Here is a 25,636-nt window from a genome sequence, read left to right as displayed (position 1 = left end):
TGGTGGAGGCTGGTAGAATTGCAACATTTAAGAGGCATTTGGATGGGTATATGAATAGGAAGGGTTTGGAGGGATATGGGCCGGGTGCTGGCAGGTAGGACTAGATTGGGTTGGGATATCTGGTCAGCATGGACGGGTTGGACCGAAGTATCTGTACATGCTGTACATCTCTATGACTCTATAATTTGTAGTACAACACTTTAATATTGCTGACAAAAAGACATTTGATTGAAGCTTTTTGTCTTGCACTCATCAGGACAATTTGCATAAATATCCGTTCAAAGGGAAAATGAACATGTACTGCATGACAGGAGAGTAGAGATTGTTTAGCAGATGGAATCTGCTAGATGCATTGTTATGGAGAATCCATCCATTAGTGTTAATTGATAGATAACTGCTAGGATTTGTTTACATTTTAAACCATGCAGGTTGGCTGTGGTCAGGGCATTACCCTCAGAAAGGAACCAATGAATGGCTGTCACTTATTTTCCTGAATTGAAACAGGCGCAATGCATATACTTGTTCTTTCTGAGCACAAAGAATGGAACCCTATGCTGCCAACCAATTTCGGGTTGTCAGTCAGGCTTTCAGTTTGGCACCCCTTTACGTACTTGAAGGTACACGTTAATACAAAGCATCATGTTCTTTGTAGGTAGAACATGTGTATGCTTTGTGCCTTTTTTGAGCAATACTCAGCTTTGGAATTAGTAAATCAGCTGATTTACTGAGAAACCCTGTGCAAGATGACTAATTATTTGCCGCTAACTAATAATAAACATGGAAAAGTTGAGATGTCTAGACTTGATGCTCTGAATTAGAACCAGAAGTAAGCTTTCTTTCAATATTTCTTTTTGAAACATAAGTGTCACTGGTGAAGCTGCAGTTTATAACTCATCCTTTGTCCTGAGATGATGGTGATGGACTGACCCCTCGAAAAAGTTGTTAATGGATTCTCATCTCACTTCAACAGAGGAGTGTCTTAGCAAAAAGGAAAGACTGGTTTATAGTCTAGGTTGATGCCATCTCATGGGAGCCATTAGATGAAATCCTCATCTGCAGTTCACGTGCATTGTATGCAACTGGATTTCTGTGTTGGAGGGCTGGATGGAGGCATCCCACTCACTTGTCCTGAACGCACTTGACTCATTCTCCACAAATGTTGAAATTGCTTGATCACAGATACTTCACTATTTGGGTCTGTTCAATGCTGAATCCAAAAACCCTGCTGCAGGTGGTGATTACTGAAGCAACTGAATGGGGTGCTCAAGTTTTCACAGGCTCCTTCTATTGCTTGACCTGCAAATGAGCCATTCAGAGATGCTCAAAATGGTTGACTCATTCACAGATGGCGCATTCTGCAAATTGGAAAGCGTTGTTTTGGGTGAGAGATTCCCACGAATTGATGGGGATATCGCATTTTTCAGGAAGGCTTTGAGCATGTTCTTGAAACATTCCCTCTGCCGTCCTGGTACTACTTGCCATTGGCAGATCTTGGAGTATAGAGCTCACTTTGGAAGTCTTGTGTCAGACATGTGAACATTGTGGCCCATTCAGTTCAGCTGTTTGACCGTAACCAGTGCCTCAATGTTGGGATATCACCCTGAGAGAGGAAATTGATGTTGGAGTGCCTTGCTGCCAGTGGATTTGCAGGAGTTTTTGATGGCATCGCTAATGATCTTTTCCAAGCAATTTGATGTGTCAGCTCTACATTTTCCATATCTGTGACACATACAGGAAGGCTGACAATGCTGCCCTGTGGACCATGAGCTTAGTGTCAGGTTTAAGTCTTGCTTATCAAACATTTTCTTTTCATCAGATAGTTACAGGCTATGCTGGCATATTGAGGCAATGTAAGGTTTTGTTGCTATTGTCTGCCCTTACTGAGGGAAGGCTCCCAAGGTTAGGGAATTGATCAGCAATGTCCAGCAGCTTGCCATGGACCTTGATAGGATTGGGGGAATGGGTACTTGGTGCAGCAGGAGCAGGCTAGTAGATGACCTTTGTGAATGTAAAGTCCATTTTCTCTCATGCGTCTGGTAGTTTGGAGCTTGAGCAAACAGCAGTTCAACAATGGAGGTTGGAGCGGTCTTGGTTCTGAGCAGAAGGTGATGCATTTTGAACAGTTTCCCACTTGACCTGCAGCCAAGCTTTATGACAGAAGGAAGCTTCATCAATGAGTTGAAAGGTTGCAAAAGAGATATCATAGCTTAAGTCACCCCCAGTTTGTGCACATATTGGAATTTTTGTGACGATGAAGCCTTGCATGCCATTATGCAGTAGATGATGAAGATGGCTTTACATGGGCAATCAAATTTGAGGAAGGTGCTCCATAATCTGTTCTGATTGACATGGGCAAAGGCCATGATAGAGGTTGCTGCTGCTCTCTGCACATTTTGTTTGGATTGGCCTTGCTGTGTGGGTCATGTCCACTGTGCCCTTTTATAGACATCCTCCTCAATTGTCTTCTCCCAGTGGCTGAAGGGCTTCTCCTGCAGTCACGATGTGGATTCCATTCATTGAGATACAAATTTGTAGCTTGCTCAGGCACCTGAGAGGGCTGTTATAAGCCAACGTTGTTGAAATCGGACTGGAGCTACATACAAGAGAGACCAGTTAAAAGCAAGTTTCCTTACTTAGATTACATTAGCAAACCAGTAGCAGTCCCTGATTACCTCTGGTCCTCCTTTTGACATGCTACCCAAAGTCAACTTTGTACTCCAGGTTAGCTCCAACTGTAGCTTTGCATGATTGAAATTCCATTTCTTCTCCTCATTATACATTCCTTGAGATAAAGGTCAACATTCTCATAGCCTTTTCAAGTGCTTAAAAGAGCATATTCAGTACCTTTTTAGATGACTTGTATGCCTGAACACCCAAGTTTTTACTGGTCTTCAGTTCCTTGTATTTTTTTACCATTTAAGAAACAGATGAATGTCTTCCAGCTGAATCATCTTATTTTTGACACACTTATTTTAAACTTTCAGAATTGCTGGTCCTGATTCTTTTAGTACTCCAAGGTAAAACTGTCAGGCACTGATGGTTTGTCTATCTTTAATTCTTGTTATTTTCTCTCTCCACTTTTTTGTTCATTTCTGAAATTTTGATACTTTAAGAATTTAAATGAGAACGGTGTGCTGGTTCAAGTGATATACCAGACTTGGTACTTCGTAAACCAGGTAATCGCTAATTCTACCTCTCATGCAAACAAGTGCTCTATGCTTTCATGTTTTGCTGTATCCCTCTTGCAGTGATTACTTGGTATCAGTAAAATACACTTAAATTACTTCTCAACAGAATACTTATTATTTAAAAGATAAAATACAGCTCCTGCTGATGCTTTCATGGATAAGTGTACAATATGAAATGAGTTGTATAAACCAAAAGGCTCCATTCTTTGTTGTTGAGTGGCTTGACCTCACTTTGGCCAATTGTTTTGAGGTCTACTTCTGGGTTCTGGACTGGAGAAGGTAACATCAGCCGTAGTATCAGCTCCTCTGACTCACTGCTGGGAAAAATGACTATTGAACAGGAGCTGTTTTTCCAATAAAAGCAAAATATTGCAGTGACTGCATATCTGAAACAAAGTTCTGAAGAGGAGTCTTACTGCTGCTGTCTCCATGAATGCTGCTATACCTGAATTTCTCCAGCATTCTCTGTGTGTCGATAGCTTTTCTACCTGCCACCAATGCCCTAAGCAGTGTTGCAGATTCACTTCTCCATTTAAAATGAATAGAAAAGAAACTTTGCCCATTGTGGGAAATGTCTAATCTGTAACACAATCTTTACACCTGAACGAAGAGTTGAAAACCAACCCCAAAGCAGGAGTGGAAATGGTCTTAATTGTGATTTTCTGCGGCTGAATAGTCTTCTGGCACATCATGTTTTACACATGCAGAGCAGACACTTTATTGAAAAACGGGAGAGCTGCCAGCAGCTATGGAACCAAATCCCAGAAAATCAATATTTTTAGTTGAATGGAGAAAAGTAGAATTGTACTTGGATTTTGGCCAACTTCAAAAGTTAATTTATTTTGTCTTTTGCACTGTTATTCATACAATGTATTCCACATGGGGAAAATGTTTAAACAAGGGGAGGCCAAATAATTTTGAGGCTTTATACAAGAGCTTTTCAGTGTTCAGATTGCAACTTACTTAAAAACTGAACTTTTTATACTCCCAACTGTATATTCAAATAAATGAGGTTACTTGTACTATTCTGCAAGAATAAATAACATTACATTCTCTTAGGTAACCATCCTGGAAGATACTTGGACAGTGTTTCGACGATATAGTCGTTTCAGAGAACTGCACAAAATAATGAAGGCAAAATACCCAGAGGTAAACAATTTTTGAAAATTTGGTAATAAGTCTAGTACTGTGACATGACAATGAGACATATGCTTCACCTTTCTGTTAAAGCAGTTAAACAATAGAGAAGCCAAGGCTTCACTTGTTCCTGCAGTTTTGATCCGTTTATGTGCCAGATTGTAGTCTTTTAGTTGAATACCAAGGCCACTTTTTCACATTTATTTCGTGAAGCCCTTCTGTTGCTGGAATATGCAATATTTGCAGATAGACTAGAGCTGAATGGAAAATTGATAAAACCTGGATAATGTGTGTATGCACACTCTATTTACAGCAGATGTTAGTTTAACATTAAGTATAGTAAAACTACAAATTCTGCAAATCTGAAACAGAAAATATGGGAAACTGTCATCATATTAATCAGCACCTCCCATAATGGAATAATGTGGGACAGATAAATCACCCGTTTCTGAAATTGAGCTCAGCTTTCACTTGAAGGGAATGTTTCAAACATTCTTCTCCATCAACTGGGTTCTGTACCATTTCGCCGCATTTTCTTGTTTCCTTTCAAGCCTATTTTCCTCCCCCCACCCCGTCACTTCATTTGTTCCCAGGTTCTCCATATATCTTAAAACGCATTCATATTGTGGTGTAAGGTGTATGTTATTTAAACTCTAAAATAAATTTAGGAAATATATGTTTTGAACTAGTTACGTGTGGGGTTTGATCTTTGTGTATGGGTAGGTTTCATTGGCAGAATTTCTGGAGCACTCGCTCTTTTTGTTTAAAAACCAGAATGAGGATATATTTCCTGGAGTGATACTGGTAATTTGTATTACAAGAATTTTGAGTGAACAGGGTATTAGCTTGCTTTCAATTAGAAAGATCAAGATTTTTTTCTTTTGCTTAGGAGGAAAGGCACACAGCTTGGAAAGGTTTTAGTTTCAACTGGCAGGAGTTAGTTCAGAAGATTGAGACAATATGTTGCCTCAGTGTAGAGTTTTTAGTTTCAGGCTACCAGGCGAAAAATGATCGGTTAGAATGCTGAAGACTTCATTGGAAGCTGAGAAAGTCCGAGCTCAGTTGTGTGCATGCATAAGCAAGGGACTATTAAATTCTCAGTGAAATGAAAGCAACATTTAAAGTAAATCTAGAGATCTAATAGTGAAAGGAATGTTCTCTGATATTGGAGTACTGTAAAGGGATGCCGTTGGGATAGATTATCAGCATCGTTTACACTGTGTTATCTGTAAATAGCTTGGTTTATTCTATTTTACCATTTATATTACATAGTAAGTTAGTTTTATTGTTACAACCAAATCTTTGTGTATTTGAGTCTGTATGAAAGAGCACCTCATTGGATCATATTTCCATTTATGACTTCCAGATTTCAGACTGGGATTTGACTTGTCCAATAAGAACATCAGCTAGAATCATAACATCTTTTGTAATGCCTCCTCCTGTATTGTGTATCATTTTCTCACTTTGATCATCATCTTCTGTTTAGAAGAATCTATCTATCTCAGCCTTAAAAATCTTCCAGGACACTGCTTCCACTGCGTTTTTGAGGAAGAGAGTTCTGAGACACACTTTTTTTTCCCATTTGTAGAAAAACACCAGGTTTTTAACACGCTGCTGGCTTTCATTTCTTACTCTTCATGGCTACTTGTGTTTTAAAAGTTGCAAAATTCATTTTCATATAAATTTAACTGGATCTGCTTTTGCAGAAGTGACAAATGGTTCTAATGTGGCTATTTGTTAGGATTTCTGTCATTGATTCTGCTTTGTATAAGAGAAGAATGTCTTCTCGGTCAAGTTAACAATTTTGGCTCCAATATCTTGTCTTAAATCTCATGATACTCCAGAAATATTTGACTTTATTGTATAATAGGTTAGAGTGTAGGACTTTTTTAAGGATTTGTGGTTACTGCTAAATTTAGTGTCATTTTCTGTCACTTCACATCAACCTTTTCATTCAAAATGCAGCCGTGCAGACCTTGCTGCTTTCATTCTGTGCTTGAAATGCATGGTTACAATTGTTGGAAAACAGTAAATGCACCCGAGTAATTGTCGATATCATGTAAAACTTGGCCCCTGACTTTTGGCAAAGACCTTTCTCATGCATTATTTATAGGTTGGCCCTGATTCATAGCCTAAAAATCTAGTCTTTCTGCTTACAACCTGTTTATAACTGAAGTCCAAACTCATCTTGGTGGAATCTAGAATGATGCACCATTGGAAACGGTTGTTCAAACCCTCGTGCCTGTGCACATCAACAAGGTGCATGATGCAATCCTGCCAGTTTCCCCCTCAAAGGTGGCAACATACTATTAGGAAGGAACTGTAGATATAGAACACAGTTCAAACTTGGTCATTGAGGTTACAACGCAAATAATTGTGCAGCAGCTAGAGAATTTAAGATATTAAAAAATTGAACAAGGAATCACGGTCTTAACCTGTGTGATGGACTGTTCATTCTGGGATGAGAAGGAATTTCTTCACTGCCACAAGCTTCTGAGGTGGAGAATTTCACAGATACACCACTCTGAGTGAAGTCTCTGAATACAGAGTCAGAGTTATACAGCATAGAAGAGGCCTTTCTGCCCAAAGAGTCTGAGCTGACCTATCTACAGTAATTCCACCTCACAGCACTTGGTAATAGCCTTAAATGTTATGACATCCCAAGTGCTTTCCATTGTACTACTTTTAAAGGTTGTAAGATTTCCCTTCTCTTCTACCTTCCCAGGCAGCGCATCCCAGATTCCCACTACCCCATCACTAAAAAAAATCTTTTCGTCAGTCCTCTCTAAACTTGCTGCCCTTCACCTTTTATAAATGCTCCCTTGTTACTGACCCTTCAACTAAGGGGAGCAGCTGCTTTCTATTCATCCTGCCCATGCTTCAGAGTCTTAATTACATCAATCAGGTTCACCCTCAGCCTTCTCTGCTCTAAAGAAAAATACTGAGCTTATCCAGCACATATTCAAAAAAGAAATAGATTTCTGGAAGCTAAAGGTGGGTGGATGGGTGTGTGTGTTAGCATTACGGAGGTCCAAGTTTGTTGTTAAATCATTCAAGAAATCTGGGATCTCCTGTATATAGTGGTGCAAATTCCACTGAATTTGTGGAATGCTGTAGCTGATGAAGGTCACCTTAATGCAATTCAAGAAGCGGTTTGTGACACTTGAATCAATTCTGCAAATGAAGACTTTTTAAATGGATTTTAATGCACACTCAGTGCATGCTTTGATGCCAAATCATGTTGGTATCTATACTGTGAACAAAAAGGAATGGAATTGTAACCTGTTGTTTTTGAATTTAATTAATACATGTGTACTAGATTCATTAACTTTTTGCCTTTCTCCGTGGAAGGTATTATTTGTGTGTAACTAAAAATATAAAAAAATACTTTTAGCCTCCTTTTGTCTATTTTGGGGGTGTGGGGTGGGAGCGATTTGAGATTGTTTTGGCCAATGTGTTAACTGAAAACAACTTCAAGTTTGTCTCCGTGGAAGGTATTATTTGTGTGTAACTAAAATATAATAAAAATACTTTTAGCCTCCTTTTGTCTATTTTGGGGGTGTGGGGTGGGAGCGATTGAGATTGTTTTGGCCAATGTGTTAACTGAAAACAACTTCAAGTTTGGAGGATAGTGGAAGAAATTGAGGCAGGCAGTGGACCTGAGGTGGGGGATGGAGTGGGGAGGTGGTTAGTAAATAAGAGGATTGCCTTGTGAGCAAAGGCAAAGCCTGGGATTCTACTCACTGGAGTTTAGAAGAATAAGAGGTGATCATCTTGAAAGGATTTGACAGGATAAATGCTGAGAGGATGTTTCTCCCTCATGGGAAGACTCTAGGGCCAGAGGGCACAGTCTCCTTCGAATTAAAGGCTTTAAGACTGAGGTAAGGAGGAATTTTTTTGAGGATTGAGATTCTTTGAAACTCCTTTCCACAGAGAGCAGTGGGAGTTAATCCTTGTGTATTTTTTAGGCTGAAGTAGCTTCTTGATCAGTAGAGACATCTGGGGTTATGGGGAGAAGGCAAGAAAGTGGAATGTTGGATCAACAGTGATCCTATTGAATGGAGGAGCAGGCTGGAGGGGCAGAATGGCCTAGTCCTGTTCGTCTTCGGTATCGACTTATAGGGGGAGTGACAGTCAGCCCAAAGGACTAATCCAACTGGAGCAGATATGGTCTCTCAGCTGTACACTGATTTTGTCTCTTTGTCCCCCACACCCTGCCCCAGACTCCCGTGTAACTATGTTAATGCAAATTTGCAAAGATTATTATAGACAATTAATAGCAAATCTGTAAACCCAAATACCAAATAAACACTGCAATAAGTCCAAATAACTTTAAACTGAGTATCTTGAAGTGAGGTTTACTTTTCAAACCTTTTATGCAGCACAGAAAACCTCACTGTAAGGTGATAAACATGCATGTGTACTCATTTTGTGCAAATGCCAAGTTCAGTTTACCGAGCTAGTTCTTTAGTCATGTTGACTGTAAAATTTGTGGCTGGAGAGGGTACCTTGCAATGACAGAGTAGTGTCATCTCCAAGGAGATTCCTTTTTATTTCTTACTATTGCAAATTCAGAAAAGTAATCTATTTTCATCCAAGTTGTTTGGATGTTAATTATCTTGCTATCATGTAACAAGAACCTGTACTTATATAATGCAATAAGGAAAGTGGAGAGAGGAACAAAGGTATAATCAGACTCATACCATGTCTGAATAAGTTTTTAAAAAATATTCATTTATGGGATGTGGATGTCCCTTGCTGGCCAATATTTTTGCCTGTCCTCAGACACCCATGAGAAGGTGGTGGTGAGTGGCCTTCTTGAACCTTCTTGGTAACAAATTAAATGAATTCTTATTCAGAAAATTTCAGTGTTAACTTCAGAAAAAAAGTAATAAAGCTAGTAATGTTATCAGGCCATGCTCTATTTCTCTGTCCAATACTGCTGTCAACCATGTGATTGTCACATAAACGCAACTGATCATCATTGAGCACCTCGCCCTATGGTAACCTCTTGTACTCCAAACACGACTTGGCTGTAAAGTATTTTATCAACATTCAAGACTGATATTATTTCTTGGAGATGGAGGTCATTGTTAGGATGAGGTGTTCCCATGTCAGTGACAGAAATGCTAGCTCCAAATTACAGCTCCTGCTATTCTCTACTCAGCAATGTATTCAAGCTGCAAAAAGAATTCAGCTCGATTGCACCATGCTGAAGTTTTACTTCTGGCACTGTAATAACCTTGTAACATTCAGAATGATATAATTGAAGAAAAATTCATTCGAAAAATAAAGAAAGCAGCCAGCTGTGTCATAATGTAGTTTCAATGGTTTTCATTGATGGCAGTGACCTGTTTCACATGAATTAAGGATTGTCTTACAGACTAAAAATAGTAGAATAAAATGGGCTAATCTTGTGTTGGCAGGCTGAGACTCAGTAAGTCCCACAAGAATCCAGACTGGGCCCCAGCTGTTTGATATATCAATGAGTTGGATGCGAGGACCAAATGTAATATTTCCAAATTTGTAGATGATACAAAGCTAAGGAAGATTGTATTGTGAGGGAGATGTAAAAATGTATTCAAGGAGATTTTGACAGGCTTAGTGGGCAAGAACATGGCAGGTAGAATATAGTGTGGGAAAATGTGAGAGTATCCACTCTGGTAGGAGAAATAGATGGGCAGAATGCTTGTTAAATGTTGAGAAGCTGGAAAACATAGATATGCAAAGGAACTTGGATATTCTTCTCAGTATGTCACTGAAGGCTAAAACACAGATATGTGCAAGTTATTAAAAGGATGAATGTAATGTTAATGTTTTCACAAGAAAATTTGTGTACAGTAGAGAAATTGTGCTTTAAATATATAGAAATTTGATTAGAGTACACCCGGAGCATCATGTGCAGTTTTGGTCTCCTTATCTCAGTAAAGCTATTGTTGCTACTAGGGGAGTGCAATGAAGGTTACCCAGATTTACTTCTGGGAGAGAGACTGGGCAAACTGGGCCTGTATTCTCTAAGAGTTTTGAAGAATGAGAGGAAATCTTATTTGAAGACTCCAAAATACATAGGATAGATACAGGTAAGGTGTTTCTCCTGGTTGGGGAGCGAAATTTAAAACTAAAGTGGATCTATTCAGGAAATCAGAGGTTTGTTTACTCTGAGAAATGAGAGTCTGTGGAATTCTTTACCCAAAAGGCTGTGGAAACTGAGACTTTAAATATACTTAATCAAAAAATTATCAACTTCTACTTTATCAATGGCATAAAGGATACTGTGGGTAAAAACATTGAAATGCTAATTCATATTAAATGGCAGAGCAGGCTCGATGGGCTGAAAGGCCTAATCCTATTCCTACTCAGTGCGGTCCTACAAGCTCAATTCAAAACATAAATTTAACAAAAAATCTGTTTGATTCTGCTTTGGGAGGGGGGGGGTAGAGTAAGGAACAAAACAAAGTCCTTTTTTTTGTACATCATTATTAGACAATAATTTATGACCTCTGATTCATTAAATGCCAGTTGTTGAAATATCTGTTCGGATAAAGAGTCATTGGACCCAAAACGTTGACTTTGTTTCTCTCTCCACAGATGCTGTCAGCCCCACTGAGTTTCTCCGGCACTTTCTGTTTTTGTTTATCTCCAGCATCCAGTGCTTGTGTTAATTTTCTAATATCTTTCATTGGTTCAATAGTGATATACTCTATTTTCACTAGACATTTCAATAGTGGATGCTTTTACTCCTAAATTGATTTCCCACATGTTTCATCGTCTACTTGGTGGCCTTACAACTACAATCCCTAGAGCATCGTATTGTTAGTTATGTTCAACTATTGTCGCTGTCTTTTTGTATTTAAGTTAATCCTTTTATCATGTTAATATTCCTCAGATGAGATGTATGATCTATAGGGGTTTTTTGTGTGGGATTCACATGGGCAGCACTAATTAACCTACTGCAGAGTGTTCACTAAGTGAATGAATTGGCATGATTTTACAATATTAAGAATATGCCCTCTGATCTTTAAAAACAATCACATTTCGCAAGACGAGCAAAGTGTTTGCAATGAATGGTTAAGTCATCCAATTCACCGCACTTGGCACATTTTGCAGGGTCAGCTTGTTCAAATTATGATATTCCCTACAAAGATTTGGTCTTAAATTGGCAGCTACTTGAATGCACAAATTCTGATTAGAGTTAGAGGGATGAGTAAAATTAATAGGTGGTGACAAAGGGGATTTTTTTTTTTCAGGATTTATTAACAGGAAGAGTTCAGAAAAATGCCTGAGCAAATGCAAATCCAGTCTTGGGTGGTGAACAATCTGTGGGCAAGTGATAATGCACTGCCGATCCCAACCCTCATTTGATGCGAAGTGACATCGATATACCGCTTAACGAAGTGAGAATGTGAGGATGGGGTGGACACCACCACCATAGTTTTTAACAAGGAGAGACGGAATGATTATATAAAAGCAAAAGGCTGCAGAATTGTGAATTCTAAAAAAGAAGCCGATTGTTGGAAATACTCGTATTTTGAGTCCATTTCCCCCCCCCACTCCACCCATCTGAACACAGTGTCTGCAGTTCTGTTTTATACTGGAAATAGCAGGTTTAACATCATAACACATGGTAAGAGAGGTAGAGTTAACATTTCAGGTTATTGATGACTCTTCATCAGAGTGATGCATAGTTACCTTGAATGAGAAATTGGATAAACATTTGAAGAAGAAGTGCCCAGAGAGAGGAGAAGTGGGACCCTTATTTCAAAGGTACCTCCTTGAAAAACCTACTGCAGATACAGTAGGCTGAAAGAATGCCTTCTGTGCTGTATGATTCTCTGAAACCACAAGGCATGTATCTGATGCCAGTCTGATCAGCATGTAGCACAGAACTGCCTGAGAGACAACATGGAACCCTAAGCATATTGGTTAAGTGAAATGCTATCACTGCTACAGTGTGCCTGCAGGTTTAGTTGTTGCAGATGGCACCCAGCTGATTTTCAGGACACTAAGGCATTTGTCCTTGGTTCTTGATAGTTGCATACATGACAACTTACATATATGGCTTTTGAGTCTTCTAATCTCCTGCATTATTTTTATCTTGTACTTCCTAGCCATGGAATAACAGCAATAGAAGCACTTTAAAACCCCTACTAGTCTTTGTTTTCAAATCTCTCTCCCTTCCATTTTTATGGAACAAGTACAAATCCAATCACTGATTTTGATTATATGTTTTATAAACTTCTTTTAAATTCAAGTACTCCAGCACTTGATCAAATGCCATATTAAAATGGTTGTTCTCCTAGGTTTCAGGCAAAAAAACTTATTTTTTAAGACTTGCATGTAAACCTTCATCTTTGCAGGCACTTCACAATGTTATAAAATTCATTAGTTGTTCCAGTGAAGACTTATCTCAATATTTTAAGTTTCTATTTTGGTGTTACATACAGAACGTAAGTAGAACATATGTGAGGTTTCTTCCAGTTAATATGGCAGCCTCTGTCTCTCTATCATAGAAAAGGAGGATTTGGTGCCTTTGTCATTTTTATAATATTTGGTTTTTATTTCAAGTTAGTTTTATTTGGTTTCTCATTGCAGATCCTAAAAATTGGTGTTTTGCTGTGTGGCACTTGTAGGCAGAGGCCAAAGTGTGACTGATGTAGCAAAAGAAATTTTTGCCGGTCAGGTACAGTTATGCACTATTCTGAGGTTCTGAGCACATGTCAGATGTCTGATAGAGGTTTTGAACTGAATTTGGATGTACTTTCTGATATGGGAGTGTTTGATCCTGACACTGAAGCTTACCTTTTTGCTCAAAGTTGGAAGCACAGAGATCAGTCATAATTGAACACTGCAAAGCTGCCCTGGAGCAAAGTAGGGAGACAGACTGATGAAGCATCTACTTAGCACTCTGTCACTTTATCCAGCCCTCGCCTCATACTCCCTCTTAATGTCACATGCTCCATCTTTCCAAGCTATGTCAGCTCAAGCTCCCCATGACAGTTCATATATTCAAAATAAGTCCCTCCACCCATCTTTGAGACCTTCTATAGCCCCAAACCAACTTTCAGCCACCCGTGCTCCCATGCACAATTCGTTGCACTTACATCCACCATTCCAAATTGCCCAGTATCCACCAGGGGTACACCTCTAGGTTTTTGCTAAGATGCAGTAAGGTTCTGAAGTGCCTCTTGATAAATCCCTAATTTAATAGGAGGAACTCCAAGATGAACAATCCATGCACTGCATTTAACTGCCTCTAATTCCTTTTTATAAAAACATTGGTATTCGTAGTTCAGCCCTAGAGTTTATGAAATCTTAGTTGTCAATCAGAGGGTGAACTGACGTACCAAACTGAGAGTAAAGATCGTGAAATCAGTCATTCAACACTAATCCTTTAATAACTCACCACCATATGTCAGTAGACAGAGTGAAATAGCAAGCATTGTTTTTCTTTTAAACCTTGCAGGCAAGTTTTTCACACATTTAGACAGCAGAACTTTTAAATGCCTTGCCATCTCCTGTGGACCATTCCAATGCATATATGCACTTTCTGCATTCCTGTTTATTTTCAACAATTCCAAAGGACAGCTGACCCCTCCTAATTGTGTCCTGTGACCATATGTGAAAGGGTATCTTGTCTCTCCAAAGAACTAAGGCAGCTTTAAACATCTCGCCAGTTCTGAAGTACACAAGTAAGTAATGTTTTTGATATTCCACTACCAAAAGTCAGGTCAGCCTGAAGCAGGTGCACTTTATCATGTACCATTGCCTCTGTGAGCCACATATGTGCACATTAGACAACACCCCCACCTCTGCAAAAATGACGTATGCCATGCTTGGGGGAAGGACTGGACCTAGATCTCCACCATCATTTTTGTAACAACAGAGAGGCTCCCTGTCTTCACAAATATTTAGGCCTGTGAGTCTGACAGAATGAATTCCTTTCCCTAGTGCTGAAGAGCAACAAAACCAAATAAACTTTATGCAAAGGAGATGCAAGTTGCTCCATTATAAGTAAACACAAGTGAGGAAACCGCTCACGTTTTAACACTTGACCAAAAATATGGCAATGAAAATTAATCTATATACGAGGAACAAATTTCCCTGCCAAAAAAAGGTAAATTTAACAGCACTTGCAATGTGAAAACGTCCAGCAGTATTCTAAGAATCATGAATCACCACAAGCTGCTGGATAATTTGCTTTGTTCTGTATAAGTAGTTATTTGTGCTTAAACTGTCCTGTCAGCTTTGTGAAGTTGCTGCATTTGAAGAGAAGAGACATATATATGCACCATCTTCTCAGGCTCTCGGGAGATGACTGTGTTTTACAGCCAATGGGGTGTGTTGATGCAGTAATTATCCATTAACCAGGATGGAAAGATGCAGAGAGAAAAGAAACAACAGATGATGTTGGAGAGAAGCAGCCAAAGGGAAAAGACCAAGCAAATTGGCAATGAGAGTACCTGTGTTCTTTAATTTTAATTTGCAATGGCACAGGGGTTTGACTGGAATTTAGAATTCAGCAAAGTGGTACTGCTTCATGCAGCATAAGATTTATTAATAATGTCTGATGTGACCAGGATAATTTAACAATACTTTAATTCTTGTTTTCTCTAAACTGAGACGTAGCCAGTATATTTTTTTCACAATGTTTTTTCTAAGTACTTGGAGATGAAGTGTGGAAACGATTAGTATTTTGGTTTGTATTTCGGGCAATTCGTCTTGAGTAGTTGATGCTTATGGTTGGTGTTTAATTTCTAGATGGTGTGAAGTTAAATTCATTGGATGTCCAAAGAGAGTTAGGAGGGGGGGGCAGGGAAGTGGTTCTTCAGGTGCAAAAATCTTTAAGATATCACAAACAGGTGAAGAAAATAATCAAAAAAGGTAATAGAATGCAGGTCTTTATATTTAGAAGAATGGAGTGCAAGGGTGCAGGAATTATGCTGCAGTCATTCAAAACCCTGATGGAACCCCACTTTGAGTACTATGAACAAATCTGGGCACCACACGCTAGGAAGGATATATTGGCCTTGGAGGATGTTGGAGTTGCTATTGGGTGATGAGAATTGTTATTTGAGGCAGCAGTTTCCACAGGCAGAATCATGGGCCTTTATGCTCATGGAAACCAGATAAGACAATGAAGTGCCTCATTGAAATCTTCGTGGAAAAGGGATAACTTGTTATTTAGTAAAGTGCAGCAGGGAAAGTCTGATCCTCACCATAATCAAAGGCTTTTTAAGTAATTGCCATTACATATTTTACATGTAGGTACGGTCAGTTCTGCTATTACGCAGTTTTTCCATTATTGTGTAATCCTGTGTTATAAAAAAAATTGTGTGATAGCAGCGCCATTTAAATTAATGGGGTTGGAATCGTGTTATAACCAATACACACTTTAAATGTTTGTGCTTTAGAAACTGTCCCCCCAATCTATCAACCAGGCTATAATGAAATTACATTAACAAAACGTGTGTTATAGGAGAACGACCTGTATACTGAAATTATAAGTGCAACTAACAAACTAGCGTTGATGAATTTAGGCAAATTGCTGTAGGTAGGAGAGAGAAGCCTAATCCCTCAGCAGGGGGGATTAAAGGATGAATGGTATGAACACTAAGGACTGAATGATGTATAGTGAAAGATTTGAACTGAGGGTGTCCCGAAGCTCTGGTCTCAGCAATCAACTATCTCAAATCAACTTTTGTTTACCAAAGCTATTTCAGAGTTTAATGTTTCTTGGGACCTCGTAATGCTCTTAAAGCATAAAGCATAGGATAACTTATTAGAAGCAATAAAACATGAAGGAACAGTGTCCCTACATATTTGGGAAAAAATTCCCTTGTTTATGTATTTCACAGCCCTGGTTTTGAAAATCAGAGTGGCCGTTGACAGTGGTGTGTCACTTAATGAGATGGTGGTGATGTGGGACTTGTAGACTATTTTACAGCAAAGTTGATTTACTCAGAGCCTGTTTAAACTGCACATTAAAGCAAATAGGCTAAGAGTCTCTTTAAAAAAGTCTATAAACATTGTGATTATAAGCAGTGAGATTTCTTCAAGAGATAGCAATGAGTAGAAGATAGTAACATACAAATATTGAGCATTCAAAATCAATCCCAGTTACTTAAAACAGTATGTGATTGTGCAGTACCCAGACAATCATCTGTATTCTGGCCAGGAAATATTGTTTGTGGCTCCAAGTGAAGAACTTTTTATCTGAGGTCATTTACTGGTCACTAACTTTTAACTTTAATGGAATTCCATTTTAAAAGGAGGCTTTTTTTACATCAAGTCTTATGATCATTTGCATTATTCACAGCCTTACTCAATATATCTACCCAGGAGCTTAAAATGAGTCACAAATTGACATGACATGTACTGTTTTAAGGATACATTTTTATTTTTTTTTCATAAATATTGTTTGCTCCTGCTCAGATCTCATCCTGACCTGAAGCTTAGTGACAGTTTATCAAGAGAGCCTGAAGGTATTTGTTTTCAAATGGCAGTTCAAGACGTTAGGTCAGATATTGGAATCATCAAGAATTTCTTGCTTCACAATCATTCTTGTTTGAAGGAAAAGCCCTTTGGCAAAAAAAAATGAATTGAAGAATAAGCTATAAAGTTTGTGCATTGTTTATTTAAAAAATGGAAAACACCATTTTTATCCATCTGAGAAACCTTCTTGCATTACACCACGGAAGAGGCCATTCAGCCCCCCAGTATACTAACTTACCCTCCTACAGAAAGTGAAGGTATTCAGTATCCAAATCAAGGGAGGTTAGGGTGTGGGAAACAATTGGCTGAAGTAGTACTGAAAATAAGGATCACAAGAAAGAAGAACAGTAGGGGCAGTTTAGAGATTGGCAGTGTGGGGAAAAATGATACAGCAGGGGATGGAAAGGGAACCAGCAGGCAGTGCAGGGATCCCCTGTGGCCATTCCCCTCAATAACAGATATGCCATTTTGGATTCTGTTGGGGAGAGCGGACTTAAAAGGGGTAAACCATGGGGTACAGGTCTCTGGCACAGAATCTGTCCCTGTTGCTCAGAAGGGAAGGGGCGAGATGAGCAGAGCAATAGTCATTGGGGACTCCATAGTTTGGGGGGCGGTTAGGTTCTGTGGGAACGAGAGGACTCGTGGTTGATGTGTTGCCTCCCAGGTGCCAGGATTCGTGATGTCTCGGATTGTGTTTTTGGGATCCTTGAGGAGGAGGGGGAGAGGGAGCAGCCCCAAGTCGTGGTCCACAATGATACTCATGGCATAGATAGGAAAAGAGATGGGGATTTAAGGCAGAAATTCAGGGTACTAGGGTGAAAACGTATTGTTAAAACAGTCAGAGTTGTAATCTCTGGTTTGTTGCCCATGCCTCGTGCTAGCGAGGCAAGGAATAGAGAGAGAGAGAGAGAGGAGTTGAACATGTGGCTACAGGGATGGTGCAGGAGGGAGGGTTTCAGATATCTGGATTCTTGGGGCTCATTCTGGGGTAGGTAGGATCTCTACAAACAGGATGGTCTACACCTGAACCAGAGGGGTACCAATATCCTGGGGGGGAGCATTTGTTCATGCTATTTGGAAGGGTTTAAATTAATTCAGCAGGGAATAGATGGGAACCTATCTTGTAATTCCAGAGCCCAGGAGGTTGAGAGTGGTGAGGTCAGAAATACGATTTCAAGGTCGCAAGAGTTCACCGGCAAGCAGGAAGGTGGTTTGAAGTGTGTCTATTTCAATGCCAGGAGTATCCGGAATAAGGTGGGTGAACTTGCAGCATGGATTGGTACCTGGGACTTCGATGTTCTGGCCATTTCGGAGACATGGATAGAGCAGGAACAGGAATGGTTGTTGCAGGTTCCAGGATTTCGATGTTTCAGTAAGAACAGAGAAGATAGTAAAAGAGGGGGAGGTGTAGCATTGTTAGTCAAAGACAGTATTATGGTAGCCGAAAGGACATTTGAGGACTCTTCTACGGAGGTAATGTGGGATGAGGTTAGAAACCTCAGGAGAGGTCACCCTGTTAAGGGTTTTCTATAGGCCTCTGAATAGTTCCAGAGATGTAGTGGAAAGGATAGCAAAGATAATTCTGGATAGGAACAAGATTAACAGGGTAGTTGTTATGGGGGACTTTAACTTTCCAATAATTAACTGCAAATACTATGGTTGCAGTACTTTAGATGGGTCAGTTTTTGTCTAATGTGTGCAGGATGGTTTCCTGACACAGTATGTAGATAGGCCAACAAGGGGTGAGGCCACAATGGATTTGGTACTGGGTAATGAACCTGTTGTTAGATTTGGAGGTAGGTAAACACTTTTGTGATAGTGACCACAATTTGGTTGTTTACTTTAGCAATAAAAAGTGATAGGTATATAACGCAGGGCAAGACTTATTGCTGGGGAAAAGGCAGCTATTGGGCAAGATTTAGGATGCATAGGATGGGGAAGGAAACTGCAGGGGATGGGAGCAATTGAAATGTGGAGCTTATTCAAGGAACAGCTACTGTGTGTCCCTGATAAGTATGTACCTGTCAGCTAGCGAGGAAGTGGTCGAGCGAGGGAGCCGTGGTTTATGAAAGAAGTTGAATCTCTTGTCAAGAGGAAATTAAGGCTTATGTTGGGATGAGATGTGATGGCTCAGTTAGGATGCTTCAGATTTACAAGTTAGCCAGGAAAGACCTAAAGAGAAAGCTAAGAAGAGCCAGAAGGGGATATGAGAAGTCATTAGCGGATAGGATCAAGAAAAACCTATAGGTATATCACGAATAAAAGAATGAGAAAGGTTAGGGCCAATCAAGGATAGATTAGATTAGATTACTTACAATGTGGAAACAGGCCCTTCGGCCCAACAAGTCCACACCGCCCCGCCGAAACGCAACCCACCCATACCCCTACATTTACCCCTTACCTAACACTACGGGCAATTTAGCATGGCTAATTCACCTGACGTGCACATCTTTGGACTGTGGGAGGAAACCAGAGCACCCGGAGGAAACCCACGCAGACACGGGGAGAATGTGCAAACTCCACACAGTCAGTCGCCTGAGGCGGGAATTGAACCCGGGTCTCTAGCACTGTGAGGCAGCAGTGCTAACCGCTGTGCCGCCTGTAAATAGTAATGGGAAGTTGTGCATGGAGTCTCTGGAGATGGGGGAAGCGCTAAATGAATATTTTTTGTCAGTATTCACACTTGAAAAAGACAATGTTGTCAAGGAGAATACTGAGATATAGACTACTAGACTAGACGAGATTGAGGTTCACAAGGAGGAGGTGTTAGCAATTCTGGAAGTCTCCTAGGCTGGATGGGATTTATCCTAGGATTCTCTGGGAAGCCAGGGATAACATTGCCGAGCCTTTGGCTTTGATCTTTATGTTGTCATTGTCTACAGGAATAGTGCCGGAAGACTGGAGGATAGCAAATGTTGTCCCCTTGTTCAAGAAGGGGAGTATAGACAACCCTGTTAAATATAGACCAGTGAGCATTACATCAGTTGTGGGTAAAGAGTTGGAAAAGGTTATAAGAGATAGGATTTATAATCATCCAGAGAGGAATAAGTTGGTTAGGGATAGTCAACACTGTTTTGTGAAGATTGTGCCTCACAAAACCTCATTGAGCTCTTTTGAGATGGTGACCAGACAAGTGGATGAGGGTCAAGCAGTTGATGTCATGTATATGGATTTCAGTAAGGCGTTTGATGAGGTTCCCCACAGTAGGCTATTGCACAAAATACAGAAGCATGGGATTGAGGGGGATTTAGCAATTCGGATCAGAAATTGGCTAGCTGAAAGAAGGCGGAGGGTGGTGGTTGATGGGAAATGTTCAACCTGGAGTTCAGTGTACCGCAAGGAAATGTTTTGGAGCTACTGCTGTTTGTCATTTATAAAAATGACCGAGATGAGGGCGTAGAAGTAAATTTGTGGATGACACTAAGGCTGGTGGAGTTGTGGATAGTGCTGAAGGATGTTGCAGGTTACAAGGGGACATAGATAAGCTGCAGAGCTGGGCTAAGAGCTGGCAAATAGATTTTAATGAGGAATAGTGTGAGGTGATTCACTTTTTGGAAAGAGCAACAGTACTGGACTAATGGTAAGATTCTTGGTAGTGTAGATGAGCAGAGGGATCTCGGTGTCCACGTGCGTAGATCCTTGAAAGTTGCCACCCAGGTTGATAGTGTTGTGAAGAAGGCATGCGGTGTGTTAGCTTTTATTGTTGGAGGGATTGAGTTTCAGAGCCATGAGATCATGTTGCAGCTGTACAAAACTCTGGTGTGGCCGCAACTTGGAGTATTGTGTACAGTTCTGGTCATCGCAGTAAAGGAAGGATGTGGAAGCTTTGGAAAGGGTTCAGTGGAGATTTACTTGGATGTTGCCTGGTATGGAGGGAAGGTCTTTGAAAGGCTGAGGAAGTTGAGGCTGTTTTCATTAGAGAGAAGAATGTTAAGAGGTGACTTAATCAGGGCAAATAAGATATTCAGAGGGTTAGATAGGGTGGATGGTGAGAGCCCTTTCTCCTTGGATGGCAATGGCTAGCACGAGAGGGCATGGCTTTAAATTGAGGGATGATAAATATAGGACAGATGTCAGAGGTAGTTTCTTTACTCAGAAAGTAGTAGGGGCATGGAACACACTGCCTGCAATAGTAGGAGACTCTCCAACTTTAAGGGCCTTTAAATGGTCATTGAATAAACATATGGATGAGAATGGAATAGTGTAGGTTAGATGGACTTCAGCTTGGTTCCACAGGTCGGCACAACATCGAGGGCCGAAGGGCCTGGACAGCACTGAAATGTTCTATATTCTATCCCATATCATGATTTGACCACTTTATCTATCTGTCCTGCCACCTTAAGGGTCCAATGGACGTGCACATTGAGGTCCCTCTGATCCTTTGTACTTCCCAGGGCCTTACTGTTCTTCATGTGTTCCCTTGCCTTGTTTCTCCTGTTCAAGTGCATCATATCTGGATTGAATTACAATTGTTGCTGATCACGCCATCTGACCAGTCTGACTCTGTCCTCCTTTAGTGTTAATGGTCCTCTTCACCATTTACCACCCCACCAATTTTCATACCATCCACAAACCTACGGATCAATCTCCCCACATTCAAGTCCAAAGCTAAATCATTTGTTCAAATGTTCATAGCGCCTGTTCTGAATGACAATTGAAATAAAGCACAAGAAAACAATTTTAATTGTTTGTGTTCCACCTACAGTCTGCTGGAAATCTTAACTACTTTTTATCCCAAACAGTATTTTGTATTTGACCACCAGAAGATTTACTTTCTAGATTAGATTACTTACAGTGTGGAAATAGGCCCTTCGGCCCAACAAGTATACACCGACCCTCCGAAGGGCAACCCACACAGACCCGTTCCCCAACATTTACCCCTTCACTTAACACTATGGGCAATTTAGCATGGCCAATTCACTTGACCTGCACATCTTTATGACTGTGGGAAGAAGCCGGAGGAAACCCACACAGACACGGGGAGAATGTGCAAACTCCACACAGACAGTTGCCCAAGGCGGGAATTGAACCTGGGTCCCTGGCACTGTGAGGCAGCAGTGCTAACCGCTGTGCCACCGTGCAATACCCAAAAAAACTGATCAAATCACAATGTGGGATTCACACATGCTGTCTAGCATCCCCTGTCTTTGTTTGTGCAATTCATTATCTGTGCTGTAAAATTTTACTATATTTACAGAATATTTTAATTACTGAATCACACAGCTTGAGTTTTAAAAAAAAAGTTTCTATTGTCTTTGGACCCGATCAGACCCAGAATTTATTGTGTCATGTACATTTATGAATAATTGAGAACAGTAATTGTTTCTGAAATAGAGCTGTGATGTATAAAATGCAGGAGTGCGTCGGTGATTTGGTGCAGCTTGTTGAATTGTTAATCTGACAAAATGCAATCTCTTTGTTGAAGATAACACCTTGTTTTTTGGAGGTTAACCACAGGAGGCTAAAGAATGTAGCCAGAACCCTGTGCCATCAAAGGTCAGTTGTGGCCTGCATCTACTCTATCTAGGCAACAGGAAAGTAATTGTGCTGAAGACTCATGCTCAGTGAGAACAGTGAGCCAGATCAGTTCAGTTGCTCTAGCAATTAGCTTTGTGGTATGCCAACCTCCGAACAAACATTCTCTTGTACATGTCATTATGTTACAGTTCAAAAGTACCTCTCGTTCCATCAAATAATATTTTTTGTCCCTTTTTCCATTTCACAGTGGAAACTATTTTTTGTCTTTATTTGCCCCATCATTGACAATACAAGTTTTCTTGGTTTGAGTTTTAATTGCCGTGCAAAATGGTTGTAGCTGTTGTGTACAGGAGTATTTTTTTCAAATAAAAGGTTCAGAACATTTTTTTAATTAGAATTAAATTCTTTGTTTTTATTTTGCTTTATTTAAAATCAAAATTACTTTCTTTTTCTACATTTTTCTTCTTCCTCCTTGTTGGTATAGCTCCAGGGTTTGTTGGTGATGGTGTTCTGCCAAGTGGCTGCTGCTCTTTTGTCAGCATTAATAATAAGCTATCCAACCATGCAGCTGTTTTAGTTAATCCTGATCTCCTCTCCTTCATCCCCCCACCGCCGTCTTTGTCACATACACCCGCACCTTCCACTCCCCCCGTGCCCCCCTGCATATACTCTTATGGATACCAGTTGGGAGTCAAAACATTGGTTGCTTCTGCATGCAGGCACTGAATAGCCTTTCTTCTATTTACTCCAGAAAAGTCCAAATGTGGCAGGCATTTCCTCCAATGTCACTTCCCTGACATTGAACCTGGCACTTTCTGCATTTAGATATGCTTCCTCCACCAACGGAATGAGTTTAAACCTGCTTCACCTTGAACAGAGAATGATTAATACTGCTGTGAGCAAATGCGAGGTCTTGCACTTTGGAAAAAAGAATACAAGCATGGACTACTTTCTAAATGGTGAAAAAATTTGTAAAGCCAAAGTACAGAGGGATCTGGGAGTGCTAGTTGAGGATTCTCTAAAGGTAAACATGCAGGTTGAGTCCGTGATTAAGGAAGCGAATGCAATGTTGTCAATTATCTCAAGAGGGTTGGAATATAATAGCACTGTTGTGCTACTGAGACTTTATAAAGCTCTGGTTAGGCCCCATTTGGAGTACTGTGTCCAGTTTTGGTCCGCACACCTCAGGAGGGACATACTGACACTGGAGCATGTCCAGCGGAGATTCACACGGATGATCCCTGGAATGGTAGGTCTAACATATGAGGAACGGCTGAGGATCCTGGGATTGTATTCATTGGAGTTTAGAAGATTAAGGGGAGATCTAATAGAAACTTACAAGATAATACATGGCTTGGAGAGGGTGGACGCTAGGAAATTATTTCCGCTAGGCGAGGAGACTAGGACCCGTGGACACAGCCTTAGAATTAGAGGGGGTAAATTCAGAACAGAAATGCGGAGACATTTCTTCAACCAGAGAGTGGTGGGCCTGTGGTATTCATTGCCGCAGAGTGCAGTGGAGGCTGGGATGCCAAATGTCTTCAAGGCAGAAATTGATAAATTCTTGATGTCACAAGGAATTAAGGGCTACGGGGAGAATGCGGGTAAGTGGAGTTGAAATGCCCATCAGCTATGATTGAATGGCGGAGTGGACTCGATGGGCCGAATGGCCTTACTTCCGCTCCTATGTCTTATGGTCTTATAGTTTTTTTTCTCCCAGGGAATTTATCACACTCTGTATAGTTTGTGTGTTTTAACAAAGTAAACAATTCTCAGAACAGAAATACAGGCTCTACAGCAGTATGATTTGACCAAGTTCCCCTACATTTGTGAGCTATTAACAGCGAATGGTTTTAATCAATGTAAGCTTTGGAACTGATGATACATGAGTGCCACTGTTGCGTTAGGGAACTAGGTCCTCTACTTATTGGCCTGAATCTTCCACACCCAATCTGCCCTAATCCTAAATGCAAGAACATACTTAGTGTGCATTTGGAGTCTTCCATGCAAACTGTGGAAAGCACTTTTTTTCTTCTAACGACATGAAGCTTAGCGGCTAACCAGCCTCTTAACTGAATTTAGAGGCAATGCATAGTTAAGACAATAAGGAGGAAGTAATAAAGTAGAGTTACACCCCATTAGCTGAGTTGAAGCAACAGAGCAGAGCTGATACAAATACAGTGAGAAGGAACTCAGCAGGTCTGACAAATCTGTGGAGCGAGTTCGTATTGTGACATCTCTTTCCTACATACATCACCACTCCCTTTGCCTTTTGTTCTGTGACACCCGTGATCCCAAGACACCCAGAGTTGATGTATCTCAGATGCATGTAACCTGACCAGCATTTTTGGGCACAATGGTAATATCACTGAACCAGTAATCCAAAGGGTCAGAAAAATGCTCTGGGGCGTTGGTTCAGATCTCACTGTGGCAGATGGTGAAGTTAGAAATTAGTTAATAAGAGTCAGGAATGTAAAGCTCGTCTCAATAATGGTGACCATGAAACAATCATTAATGATTAATGAACCAGATGGTTTTATCAATGTCCTTTTAGAGAAGGAAATCTACTATCATTATTGGACCTTGCATGTGATTCCAGACTATTAACTGCCCTTTCTCTAAAATGGTCGAACAAGCCACTTAGTTGAACCGTTTTTATGGAGGGATGACAAATGCTGGCCCGTGCAGTTGGCAACTATATCCCATGAAAGAAGTCAAAGTGCACAACAGAAAATCCTTTGGCATTGTATACATGTACTTTGCATGATGATGCTATGCTTCCCATGTGCTTACAGTTGAAATCTAAGGAGTTAAGATTTGCATTCAGTAAGAAAAGATGCTTGTAAGGAAGTTCCTTAATCATCAGTTTGAATACACATTTTTGCTGATTGGTTGCCTGATTGTGAACTGTGACATCTTGCACACTGTGTTTTTAAAATATTTTTTACGAACGTGATTTCAGTTGACTGGATTCAGTTAAATGGATTACAACAAATAAAGCTTGGGTCAATGCTTCATGTGCAAATTTCTCAGAGTCATAGAGATGTACAGCACAGAAACAGACCCTTTGGTCCAACTCACCCATGCCGACCAAATATCGCAACCCAATCTAGTCCCACCTGCCAGCACTTGGCCCATATCCCTCCAAACCCTTCCTATCCATATATCCACCCAGATGCCTTTTAAATGTTGCAATTGTACCAGCCTCCACCACTTCCTCTGGCAGCTCATTCCATACACGTACCACCCTCTGTGTGAAAAAGTTGCCCCTCTTTTATATCTTTCCCCTCTCACCCTAAACCTATGCCCTCTAGTTCTGGACTCCCCCACCCCAGGGAAAA

General features: G+C 40.4%; 1 protein-coding gene across 5 annotated transcripts in view; it reads left to right on the top strand.

Annotated features, from left to right (window-relative positions):
- Nucleotides 1–25,636, top strand: part of kif16ba (kinesin family member 16Ba) — a 140,818-nt gene that overhangs the window by 99,251 nt on the left and 15,931 nt on the right. For 4 of the 5 annotated variants that reach the window (XR_006312617.1, XM_043696646.1, XM_043696647.1 and 1 more), the window contains one exon: nucleotides 4,248–4,337. Coding sequence is in view for 4 of the 5 variants with exons in the window: in XM_043696646.1 (XP_043552581.1) it covers nucleotides 4,248–4,337 (90 nt within the window). In the remaining variant the exon portion in view is untranslated. Of the gene's footprint in view, nucleotides 1–4,247; nucleotides 4,338–5,691; nucleotides 5,954–25,636 lie in introns of those variants that run through there. The other variant, XM_043696648.1, reaches the window with a different exon arrangement.

Source organism: Chiloscyllium plagiosum, chromosome 9, assembly GCF_004010195.1.
Source record: "Chiloscyllium plagiosum isolate BGI_BamShark_2017 chromosome 9, ASM401019v2, whole genome shotgun sequence".
Lineage (NCBI taxonomy): Eukaryota > Metazoa > Chordata > Chondrichthyes > Orectolobiformes > Hemiscylliidae > Chiloscyllium > Chiloscyllium plagiosum.
This window is presented reverse-complemented; position numbering and strand designations above follow the sequence as displayed.